Below are 13,244 nucleotides of genomic sequence, written 5' to 3' on the forward strand. Positions count from 1 at the left end.
ACATAGTATTTCCAGCTGCTGTTTTGTTGTTTCGCATTGACTGATCATATTAACATATTGTTGCCTTTAAAGGGAAATGTGCTTTCGGGAGTTTGCAAACATATTTTTTAAGGTTGTGTTAAACTTCTGATCATATTAATATCTAGTATTGGAGTGCTCGTGTGGATTGGTGGGGGGCGAAGAATGTGCAGGCAAACTGCATGAACTTGTTTTCTTCGAAGTGTTGTGGAATAGTTAAAAGTTAAAGTCCCAATGTCACACACACAACTGGGTGCGGTGAAATTTGTCTCTGCATTTAACCCATCCCCGAAGGGAGCAGTGGGCAGCAGCGGTGCCGCGCCCGGGAATCATTTGGTGATAGGCCCAGATAGGGAGTACCGGACGAGAACACCTCAAGGTCGGTGAGAAACGAGAACAACAGCACGTCTATGTGGCTGGGCTTCGCGGGGAAAACCCAACCGCCTGACCTCAGCAACACCTGGACGGGGAGGAGATGGCCATCGACCAATCATCTCACAATATTTTGCATGCTTTAATATTCATATTGTGTTTCTTCAAAACTGGGCAACCCGGAAGAATGGTGGTCACAAAAACGCACGAGTTTTAGTGTGAGGGACCCGGGACCCAGGCCTGTATTAGTGCGCTTTGTCAGGAATAAACAATTGGTAAATTTGGTCTGATTGATCTACTGGTCTTCTCTTTGACAGAACGAACTCGCAAAATTGTTAGGTGCGCCAGTGTGTGGATTAGGACATAGCAATTTATGTGTTAAGTGTTGATCGTAATTTGGAGTCAGATCAATAACTAAAATCCGTAACCTAACACCTTTTAGACTGACATATTTCCTGATATGTTCATGTACATGCCTGTACATCTACTATCTGTCGCAAGTTAACGAATTTTGACCCGCTCCATGAAATAAAATATTTTTTTCTCGTTTGCCTGCTCTTGTAAAAATGTACCACGGCCGTTTCCGTTACGTCAATGGCCCAAAAGAACCCGCCATGAACTGTAATGTACGTTGAACCGACTGATTCCGACAAGGCCAATCAGAAGCTTGCACGCCGTGTTAACCAATCGTCTGCCTTGACTTCATGGCTAGAGGGCGGGGCCAGGTTTGGTTCCGGAAAAGAGCTCGAAGCGAGGTGGTGTCGCTGTGGTGGAGATGAGGAATCATCTCGTCAGTTAGCTCGCTGCTAGCTGCTAGTCTTCTACTGACTGTAATGAGCTTTGCAATCGACATCAGCGGATCGCTCGATTTGTTTTGTTATTGAGGCGCCACCACGACGACCCGCTGACAACCGAGGATGGATATGAGCGAACAATGACGGGGGAGAAAAAGAAGAAGAAGCGGCTGAACCGCAGCATTCTTCTGGCCAAGAAAATTATCATAAAAGATGGAGGAAGTGTGAGTTCAATATTTATTTATTTCCGGAAATAGACGTCGTTTGAAAAAAATAGTTGGTCTTGTGTGTAGTTTTTTTTTTTTGTAATGCTTGTGGGTCTACCCGCGTTTCTAATATATATTTTTAAGGGAGGGGGTTAACGTTAACCGTTAGCCCGGCGCTGTGGAGCGGCTAATAGTTAGCTTGGTGGCCTAGCCATGTATGCTGGCCGTTGGTTTAACACGTCAACTCGGCTACCGTTGTCGCTTTCCCAATCTAAGATTAAAGCAAACCTTCCACGGGTACACGGTAGCTATTGGACGGTTTTTCTATTTCGAAGCGAACAACCCATATCATTTAGCTCGCCCAAATTTGCCCACCAGAAATAGTTTAGGCACGCTTATCTAAGCTAGTTAGCCGACGTCAAGTTACACGACACGTCGTGACCGACTTGGGATATCTTAAGAAACTTTCAACTTTACCATTTCAGATATTTTATGAAACTTCTAACCAGTCAACCACTGAAAAAAAAGTTCGAAGAGACGTCCGGTTTATGTCTCAACGAAGCCCCGCGTCTTTACCTGTAAGCTGAGTAAGCACATCGGCTGTCAAAACACGAATGGTATTTGTAACTAGACGACGTAAGGTAACTTATGTCCACATTGATTTAAATGTTGAAGGCAAGGCAGCGTTACATATGGATAACTACATGTACTTCACATCAAAATTACTAAATGTAAGACGACCAGTATGCATGAGCGCCAAGATCATAAATGTCAATAAAATGAAATCGATTACAGCGTCCACGACGTCACTTCCATTTGCTACAAGTCGAATCTGAAAGTAAACAAGCAACTATAAGTTCGTCTGTTGGTTTGTAACACATCCAAAAAGTTTGTCAATTCTGTTTAATTCAGTCACCTCTACTAAAAAAAAAAAGGGGGTCCCAATGCGATTAAAGTCCATAGAAATTGCATGGGTAGTAAATGTCAACTTTTAGTTCAAATAATGTGATAACAGATTTGGATTGCTGTAGGAATGTTTGTGCATTGAGTTCTGTGGTGTGGGCACAAGTAAACTGTCGTGGCTTCATTCCAGAGGGGCCCTCACTGCCAATGATGCTCTTTGTCCTGGCTGTCGAAGCCTCCGTTATCACCCGCACACTAGTGAATAGCAAAGCAGCCTATTATTATTTCATGTGGATGCTGCAACATCCATCAACAGGAGGCTGTCACACATTGTATGCGTGGATCCAGGCGTTATTGTCACATTGGCGACATGTACACAAGCTATTGAATAGCTGCGGGCGTCTTAAGTTTTGTCCTGCTGTTTTATTTACAAAGGCTCGAACTGTTCCCATCATAAACTGTACAAGCAAGCTTTGTTTGACTAAAATGAAGTGAATTTACTTTTTTTTTTTTCCTGTCTTTCCATATATCTGTGCAGCCTCAGGGAATCGGCGAACCCAGCGTCTACCATGCCGTGGTGGTCATCTTCCTGGAGTTTTTTGCATGGGGTCTGCTCACTACCCCCATGCTCACGGTGAGTCCCGTCATTGGATGCGGTCGCGAAGACGCGACTTTTGTGTGAATGCCTGCAACTATTGTGGAAATAAGCAGAAGGACATCATGCTGCCATATTGTGAGCCCTGTTCCTTTGTTGAAAATGCTCTCCGGTAGAGAGGAAGTGATTGGTTTGTATTGTGGCTGCTTCATTTGCTTATTCAGTAGAAGTGATGGTGGTCAGGTATCTGTAGCAAACAGGTTCATTTAGAAATATTCACGCAAGCCTAGTGTAAACTTTTCCAGAAACACCAGACACAGATGCTTAAAGCACACCACATGATGGCAAACTTAAAAAACATAAAAGTGATTACATGAGGTTTTTTTTCTCCTCGTGATGACATACATTTGTTGTTTACGTGTAGGTTGTTCTTTGTCGGATATAACCCAAGTCGGCAAGGGAGAGAATTTAGTGAGACAAGCTCTTCTGACGAACATGGTAGAAGCTGGCTCTTGTTCAAAATGTCACTCTGTGACTTCAATAAGTTACCTCCAGTCTGTTCCTTCTAATAGGCAACTTTGTACAGCGTTAATATGAAATGGGGTTCACAAGGTTTTCGGAAAAACACGGCAGCTGCGCACACCGCATGTAACAATGTGTGGACTTTGAACTATTCAACCATTGATTTGAACTCCACTTTCACCTCCAACATCCCTTTTGCTTCTATGATATCGTATTTGTCTCACGACATTCTCCAGTTGCTTTACATGACATTGATTATTTTTTTTGTAGGTATTGCACCAGACATTCCCCCACCACACATTCCTGATGAACGGCCTCATCCATGGCGTCAAGGTAGGAAGTCGAAAATACAAAAATTATTCCCCCCAAAATATCAACAAAAAATACACAACGATGGTCAGAAATAACAATTGTCATGCCACTGTGTTTACCCCCCCCGTCTGACGGCTCTCCGTAATTCCATCTTTCCTCATCCGCAGGGCCTGCTGTCATTTCTCAGCGCTCCGCTCATCGGGGCCTTATCAGACGTCTGGGGTCGCAAATCCTTCCTGCTTCTCACGGTCTTCTTCACGTGCGCGCCCATTCCGCTGATGAAGATCAGCCCATGGTTAGTGAGCCAGGATGTCAGACGGCAGCGCCTCGTGACTGTCCTTACACCGCTTTCGCTGTCTAACCCAGCTTTTCCCTCCTTCTGCAGGTGGTACTTTGCCGTCATCTCCATGTCTGGAGTCTTCGCGGTCACCTTCTCGGTCATCTTTGCGTATGTGGCCGACATCACGCAGGAGCATGAGAGGAGCACGGCATACGGCTTGGTGAGGAAATTCAATGGGATTTTATAACAAAATACTCATGGTCAGAATAGTATGCATTCAACCCTGTGTTTATCATTAAAATATATATAAATGCAGAGCAACAATTATGTCATGCAATAGTGTGTATAGTTCTTTTGTGTTATTGCATATGTTCTTGACAAATTGTGAAGCTCTGTAGATTGGCAGCTCTGTTGTCGGTATACTCAACAGAGACAATTGTATTCAGAATCTCGTTTCAACCATTCATTATGTCATTATAAATGAATGGAAGAAAACCTCTGAGTTGTCTTGAACCCAAGGGACTAAACTAACAGGTTTACACTTCTGCAGTAAAGACGGAAGCTCTCAAACAACTCCCTCTATCAAGCAAACAATTTATTTTATTTTATTTATTTTTTTGCCACACCCTCTTCCCTCATCAGGTGTCAGCCACGTTTGCGGCCAGCCTGGTCACCAGCCCGGCCATCGGCGCTTACCTGTCAGTGGCCTACGGCGACACCCTGGTTGTGATCCTGGCCACGGCCGTTGCGCTTCTAGACATCTGCTTCATCCTGGTGGCCGTGCCCGAGTCACTTCCCGAGAAGATGAGGCCAGCATCGTGGGGCGCGCCCATTTCTTGGGAGCAGGCCGATCCCTTTGCGGTGAGTCAGCTCAACTGGCTATGCCTGGAATTTTAAATGTTTTCATACACAAAAAAAATGGGCGTACATTAGGGCTGCTTAATTAATCGACTTTAAATCATGATCACGATTTGGCATGCAGAGAATCTCAAAATGTATATAATCGAGGCGTTCTGAGACGTGCAAGCGCAACTCCAGGCTATATTTAATAGGCAGTGTTGTATCTGAACGCATTCAATGAACGAAAGTTCATGAACCCATTCATATTTTGGATGAACGTGAAGTGAAAGCGCATTTTTGCTCTATGAACTTTTTTGTCAACGCCCTCATTTTGGGGCCAATGAATGGTTTTGAACGGTAGTTTACTTTGGTTCAAGGATGCCAGGTTTTCGCTTTTTAGACTTCAAAATACAACCTGAAAAACTGAGTTTCTAGCAAAACTAGATCCCATCGTTGATTTTGTGTTACATAATTTGGTGTGCCTAATCATCTGAAAATTGTTAATCTAAATTGGTAATCTAATAAATGTTAATCTCATAAGTGCGTTGATGTTCATTGCAGTCTCTGCGCAAAGTGGGCCAGGACTCGACGGTGCTGCTCATCTGCATCACGGTGTTCCTTTCCTACCTCCCTGAGGCGGGCCAGTACTCAAGCTTCTTCCTCTATCTCAGACAGGTAACGGGTGGGCAACGCCCAATTGACATCTTCACGGGGCGTCATTCTTGAGTGTCACTTCTAAATGCAACTTCAGTACAGCAGAGCAGATGTCGCTTTTAGCTAAACCGCAATTTTTTCCACCCCACATTTGAAATGGAAATATTTGTTTGAGGTCACACTGTTGTCATCGTTGAACTCTTCAAGGGTGTCAGATGGTTTCACTTTGTGGCCTGAATGTACGGAGAGACAGAGTTGGAGCTGCTTTTGTTATTTGTTGTTTATGAAGTCAACAAACCGGTTGACACCAAGACCTCAAACTTTTTTTGTTCAAACACCCTTCAGGTCATCCGCTTCTCGTCTGAGACAGTGGCTGCATTCATCGCCGTAGTGGGGATCCTCTCCATATTAGCTCAGGTGCTGCCGTTGTCTTGATTATCATTATTGTTATGTTGAGGCAAGTCAGAGGTGTGCTCATGTCTTCCCTGTATGACATCTAGACGGTAGTGCTGGGCATCCTGATGCGCTCCATTGGGAACAAGAATACAATTTTGCTGGGCCTCGGCTTCCAGATCCTCCAACTGGCCTGGTACGGCTTTGGCTCGCAGCCCTGGTCAGTAAACATCAACACCACACAGTGCTTTTTTTCCCCCTCGTTTTCAAAGCCATTTGCGGGTCTCTAGTAAGTGTTTCCCAACCTTAATTGAGCCAAGGCACATATTTTACTTTTGAATATCTCACGACAAACCACCAAACAAAAATGGAGAAGCCTCAGTTAGTTGCAGCTTGCCATTGTTGTTGTAGTTTTACCTTCCACCACCAGGGGGAAGCAACCTCTAATCTGCAAATGTAATTCTTTAATTAGCCCCTAGAGCAGGCATTGCTCTACCAGAGGCCATTTCAGGTTCTCTATCATGGGCCATGATAAATGTTCATACTTTGTGCTGGTTTTGTGAACAACAGAGTTCAAATGGGTTCAGCGGTTAACAAGAACTGAGTTAGGCATAGTTGCTGGAAGCACCTATGAAAGTGTCTTGTTAGCTGATGGCACGGTATAATCGCCCTTTGTTGCAGGATGATGTGGGCCGCTGGCGCCGTAGCAGCCATGTCCAGCATCACGTTCCCCGCCATCAGCGCCATTGTGTCCCGGAATGCCGACCCGGACCAACAAGGTGAGCAAACTCTCCTTTTGTCCGCAAGTCACTATTGGCACGACGCTGCCAGCGCTGACCCAACCCCCTGTCCGCTTCCCTTTTTTGTCCCGCAGGCGTGGTTCAGGGCATGATCACCGGCATCCGGGGTCTATGCAACGGCCTGGGTCCCGCGCTCTATGGCTTCGTCTTCTACCTTTTCCACGTGGAGCTGTCCGACACGGACGCCTCGGAGAAAGGCGGCAAACCCAATATGGCTAACCCCACGGATGAGGTGAGTGCTACGGGGGAAGACAAATAATGTGTTTGACGTGCAGTCCAAAAAAATACGGTAGCCGACAAAGCGTCTAATCCAAATGGCCAACTTCCTGTGTGTTTTAAGGCGTGGGTTGCTAAGACTTTTTTGGGGGTCTACTCATTGGGGCTATGCCTACCAAAGTTGCTAAGTGACACTGGTCTCTAAATATTCCAAGGGGATGATGCCTGATGTAAGTAAGCTACAAAACGGCTGCCTTCCTGTGTCTTAATGAGCGTGGGTCCTTGAGGATTTTCGGTTCATCTGCTCATAATAGACACGTCAACCAAACGTCATTTGTATGAATGGCACCAGTTTGCTGAACAAGTTCCTAGACACCCCATTGTCACCTCCAGCATTGGAGGTGTATGCGCAATCAGTCACCCCCCTGATGGCTCACGTTCCTGTTGCTGTGGTCTCTTGCTCCATCCCTTCCTTCCCAGAGCTCCATCATCCCGGGCCCTCCCTTCCTATTTGGCGCCTGCTCGGTGCTGCTCTCCCTTCTGGTGGCGCTGTTCATCCCCGAGCACACGGGGCCCGGAGCCCGCCCCGGCGCCTACAAGAAGCACAGCAACGGGGCTCAAAGCCACTCGCACAGCCCACAGGGCAGCGGAGCCGAGGGGAAAGAACCTCTGCTGGACGACAGCAGCGTATAGCCTCGGACTACTTTTTGAACTCGTGTGTGTGTATGTGTGAGTGTGTGGGTAGCGCTCGGGTTTCAATCTGTACTAATTCGTCACATGCTACCAGTTGTTGGGGGGGGCGGGGGGGGGGGGGGGGTGTTGACCAGGGAAAACAGACCACTGTAGAGACCGCTCGGAAAGCCCTTGTCTTTGTCTTCACTGTTTACTAGGCTTGCAAACGGGTGCAACATTTCTGGTAAACTTTCGTGGGAAGTTAAGCTGGGAATTTTGGAAAAAAATGTTTTTTTTTATTTTAAAATAATGCAAATAAAGATGAGGATTTATTTGGATCATAACGACCCAATATAAAATATAATTTATTGAACATTCAAGTCTTTCTTTGAAGAACAAACATTTTAAGTTCTGTTAAATGTTAAATTAGACTCCCACCCAAAAAAATGAGAAGAAATTTAAATTAAATGCACCCCTGCAGAAATTAAATGCACCCCACCTCCAAATGTCTCATTCAAAATACAAATTTACAATCTTCCCTCAAGTTTACAACCCTTTCACGCAGGGGTGGATTACATTTAAACGTCCTTATAGGACCCAACCTGCAATTTTGTAAATTCGCCATAGATATCCAACTTTTGAACATTCCGGTAATTATGCAACCCTGCTGTTAAGTCATTCACTGTACACACACATACACACCACTTCGTTGTTTTCTCCACTTATTTTTTATTCGACAATTGTTGCCTTAGGATAAAAAAATATATATATACGTAACCTGTATGATCGCAGTCTGACGAGGCGCTGTAATCTGATCATATTGCTCCCATCGGAGCCCATCAAAATTTTGTTCACCAACCCCCACCCATGGGCTTGTCTCAACCTTCTGCGCCAATTTATTGCCCTTTATTTTCCAAATTTACTGCCTTGCCCCATCGTTTTCCCCACTTATGCCCTCTTTACCCTACATTGATTTTTTTCCCCCCTGTCTAGTCTTTATTTTGCCCAACTTCCTTACTGGTGTCTGGAATTTCGTTCCACTTTTTGCCCCATTTTTTTTAACCTAATATTTAAGCCCAGTTACTGCCCTTGTCTTTCTATTTTGGCCCAGATCCTCCTTGCGTTTCCATTTTCAACCACTTCCTCCTGTGCGTCTCCATCACAGGTTATATTTTTAACGGTTCAAGATTCAAAACATACAAATACATGAGGCTATGGTATAACATGGACGTATGCAGTACTGTAAACTCTCCAAAATGGACCCCCAAAATTTGGGGTTGAGAAAGCTCACTGTTCAAGGTCTCTCAAGTTTCGGGTTAGCGAGCTGTCACTCAAAGTGTGTTTAAGTTTTGACTTAACATTAACGGATATCATCTTTTACGCAGCATTTCCTCTTCAGCTTTATTAACCTGTCTTTTGTCATTGTAAACGTTTCAAGTGCATTTCAAGTCATTCGCCAACTATGTTATCTGTGCCAATGTTTCTTTTTTTCTTTTTGTCTTAATGTTTTTGTTTTGCTGCCAATTTAAGACAGATTGTTTCTTATCTCTATAAATATGTATAGCCTTTTAAAACATTTTGTTTTTAGGAATGGTATAAAAATGGGACGTCCATCTCTTTTCACATGACAAGCATTTCACTTAAGCGACATTTTTGTTCCAAATAGACTTATTCTTCATCACGGAACGTTTCAAAAAGAATTGTGTGATATCAGAGTTGGACAACCTGCAGCAAGCACGTGGGCTATATCACAGCCCTTAGCTGTTTGATGCAGCCTGACATTTTTTGATGTTATCCGAGAAGGCGATGTTGTATGCCAATATATATATTTTTTTAATTCATCATATACTGGACCAAAATGTACATTTGGAGCTATACGGTGTAAACTGTTCAGTCTGAGCAGACTGCGGAAAGTAACATAAAATGACAGATTTTGGAAGCCCCGGCCCCCTCTTTTTTTGTTTTTGTTTTATTTTCTCAGTATGGGTGGTTCTGGTTTCACATTTGAGCATAGTACGCCGAAACAGGAAGTGAAACCTGCCTGCCCTCCCCCTCTTTGTGTGCCTAAAATTAGCCAAGAAAATGAGTAATGGCGACATTTAAGTCAAGGTGGTTATGATGTAAATATGGGAAACTAATAAAGCTATTTATTAAAGGTTTATTGTACAATTCAAGGGCTTCTGTTTGTTTTATGTGGTGTGCAATGGAATCATTTGCTGAGCACATTTTTATGTTTCTTTCTGTCATGCTTTAGATCAGGAGTGTCAAAGTCAAATGGACGGAGGGCCAAATAAAAAAATTAGCTACAAGCCGAGGGCCGGACTGATCGAATGTTCATTGAATTTTTTTTAAATGACGCATATAGTCTAGTGAACCTAATTGAACCTACTGAAAACTTAACAAATATATTCCAATATGATCAGATAAATAAAGCAATATTTTCTTATGGCTCTGTCAATAATCTTTAAATTTCAACAGACACAAACGACAAATTTCCTTTATATAAAAATCCCCATAACATGAACATTAAATGAAAGAAACCTTTATTGTTTAAGGCACCATCAGTAACCTATATTTTATATTTTAGCAAAAGTGGGCTAAATTTACTTCAAAGAAAAAAATAATAGCAATTTTCTATCATCCACGCAACTGAAATATTTTTAAAATGTAATTGGATTGAAATACAATAAAATAAAGTGCAAAAATCTATTAATCAAAAGTAACATGCAGTGAAAACAAATATTAAACTTTAACTTTTAAACTTATTATTTTAGCAAAAGTGGGCTAAATTTACTTCAAAGAAAAAAATAATCCGCGTCTTTCGTTTCATAATGTCGTCTCAGATTATACTCTTTCAGTACCGCCACACTTTCTCCACACAGAAGACACAGGTTTTCCTGCTACCTCCGTGAACATATACTCCGACTCCCACCTTGTTTGAAACCCCCGGTTCTCAGTGTCCACCTTCCTTTTTGCCATTTTTGATGGGTATCTGAAAGTTAATTTTACAGTTATGCTGACGACTGCTGTGCTAATAATAAACACTGAAATGAAGCAGCGTACTGCTCGGTGCGTCACCGTTGCATTGTGGGAAATGTAGTATTGGTGCTTGTAAAAGATCTGCGGGTTGCCGGCTTGCTGCGGTCTGCGGGCCGGTTCTAATAATAAATCAAGATCATCCCAAGGGCCGTAAAAAACCTTCTCGCGGGCCGGATGTGGCCCGCGGCCCTTGACTCTGACATATGTGCTTTAGATGAAATAAAAACAATAAATTAGCTGCCCACCAATTGTCCTACCAGCAACATACCCCCAGGGATATTTTAAAATAAAGACCTCCCACTCAATTAGATGCCTCCTTCAAATGAACACCTCTGCAGTGAGTTTGAACCACACAGTTTTTTTAAACATTCACGACATAACGGTGTCATTATGCTAGTTCTTGGAATGAGGCACGTAGAGCCTCACACTACAATGCACTTTGGCAATCGCATCACTTGACTGTTCAAAGGGGGCGGGTCACGTATTGTGATGTAGACTTGCTGTCACAGCACATTTACCGCACAGGCCTCAGGCCGCTGGCGTCCCACGGTGGCTAAAAAACGCGCGCCTCATCCTAAGCATCCATCATCACGGGTCTTGTATTTTTCCAACGGTCGTCTGTTGGCAGCAGGAAGGAATCCGGGAAAGGGAAGCAGGGGCCGGAGCGTCGATAGCTGGCGTCAAGGAAGAGCCACGAGATGAATCACGCATGAACTTTATTGTTCTCGCAATCGGGCAAGAGGGTGCAAAGCCGACGTTCCCATGATCCGTACGCACGCTGCACATGACTTCCTGTCACATGTTGCTACATGTGCGATAAACCCGCAGAGATGCCACGATGTCCCCGCACGCTACTTTTGTCCCCCCGAGGACAAAAGTCTGCTAAAAGATAGGCCTCGACATTGTTGACCTCACTCGTATCGTATTCTTCGTTTTAAAATTAGTCATATATTCTTTATCCTGTGTGAAGAATGACTAGTATTCATGAAACACTGATGAGCTGAGAGGAGTTGATACATCTCAATGAAATTAAATTTGTATTTTACTTGTTGTACTACCTGGTCCGATGTCTTCTTTTCCCTTTGGAGCCACACTAAATTCCGGACTTTGTGAAGATTCTCACAGGACACTAAAAAAAATTGTTGAATAACGGAAACCAAGACAGGAACATGGAAAACGATATCTCAGCTCTTCTCACGCAGCTGTTTTTGTTATGTTTGCCTCCATCAGCTCGAACTGCTAATTCGCCAGCTTTAGTGAAGGACTTTTGAAAACACGTGTTGCCTTCAGGTCGGGTGAACGATCGTGCACTATGTGAGGACACGGAGTCCCGGTGTGAACTTGCTTCCGGGCGCCTCAGATTAGACTCATTATGGCTTCGGAACTATTGACGTGTTTTTGTGGCTTGCACGCAAACAAATGACTCATGAGCACACACCACCCTGTTGGGAGCACCTTTGTTTTTGCTTCAAAGGGGATGAGGGTGTTGGGCTTAATCCAAAGGTGTTGGTACGCCTCTGGTCACAGAAATATCTTGACTCTGAGAAAAGTAGTAATAAAATATTAACTGCACATAAACCAAAGAAGATCAGACATTGCTTTTGAATTATGGTTCAAAAGAATTTTTAGAAATGACCTCATGAAATAGGCCTGGACAAAAATGGCGGTACCTTTGTTGCATAATTTTTATCCATCCAGGACTGTCTACTTGTGTTGCTCCACCGTGTGTTCAATTATCCTTTGCTTTGAAAACTGTGATTATAGGTGGTGACTGATTTGCATTGTTTGTTAGCATTAAGCTAAGAAGATTAGACATTTGTGAGTAGATTCACATCTCAAGTTACCACTGTAATTGAAAATTCAGAGCGAGCCAACATCATTGTAACACTGTTTTAGTCATATGTGTTAGCCTCCATCTTGATTTGTTTTGACCATTATTTGTTGTCACTTGGATACGGTGTTGTTCGTGACCTTTTATCTGCTTCCATGGTCAACAATGCGTACTTCCTTCTTGAGGTCTTTTAGTGCCATGAGCTAATAAAAGAGCTTTTCTTAGACCTATGTGTGGGACAGGAGGACATAGAGTTGAAAAAAGTTTGGGAACGGCCTTTTCAGGAAGCCTCAACATCTAACTTTTGCGTGTCCTCAGTGGGAAATGCGTGGAATTTGACACGCACAACCAGCGTGGAAAACGAGCACCAGGAAGACAGTTATAAAAAGAAGATAATGATGATAGTGAAACTATTAATAATCATGCTTGAACATAGGACAGTAACTCTTAAATTTTGCCCATATTCATAATTCTTCATTCATTTTTTCCCCAATCATTTTTCTATGTAAATAGCGTGTCATCACGGCAACCGTGTGCGACGAAATAAAAATTGTTCATCCTAAACATGTCGAATGGGAGTCTTTATGGAAAAGACAAAAATAATTTTTATAAGAATTTCTACAAAAACAATAGGGTTCCTGTAGTTCATAGCAACAACAATAGTGCTAGGAGTAGCAGTGGTAAAAATGCAAAATTCAGATGAGAAGTGGATTTTGAAATGATCTTCTCGACAGTCTCAGTTGTGAATCCGATAAGGTCCAGTCCGTGTTTCCTTCGGAACCCATCTGCCTCCCTTG

General features: G+C 43.3%; 1 protein-coding gene across 1 annotated transcript; it reads left to right on the forward strand.

Moving 5' to 3' along the window:
* The first annotated feature begins 1,110 nt into the window (after positions 1-1,110).
* Positions 1,111-9,751, forward strand: slc71a1-2 (solute carrier family 71 member 1-2). Its single transcript, XM_088396953.1, has 12 exons — positions 1,111-1,408; positions 2,832-2,927; positions 3,681-3,743; positions 3,890-4,017; positions 4,108-4,222; positions 4,645-4,863; positions 5,404-5,517; positions 5,842-5,913; positions 5,997-6,109; positions 6,571-6,668; positions 6,764-6,921; positions 7,386-9,751. The coding sequence occupies exons 1-12, from the start codon at positions 1,325-1,327 to the stop codon at positions 7,596-7,598; spliced, it is 1,473 nt and encodes a 490-aa protein (XP_088253079.1). The 5' UTR covers positions 1,111-1,324; the 3' UTR covers positions 7,599-9,751.
* Positions 9,752-13,244: the final 3,493 nt, after the last annotated feature.

Source organism: Syngnathus floridae, chromosome 14, assembly GCF_059516105.1.
Source record: "Syngnathus floridae isolate MCC-2025c chromosome 14, RoL_Sflo_1.0, whole genome shotgun sequence".
Taxonomy (NCBI): domain Eukaryota; kingdom Metazoa; phylum Chordata; class Actinopteri; order Syngnathiformes; family Syngnathidae; genus Syngnathus; species Syngnathus floridae.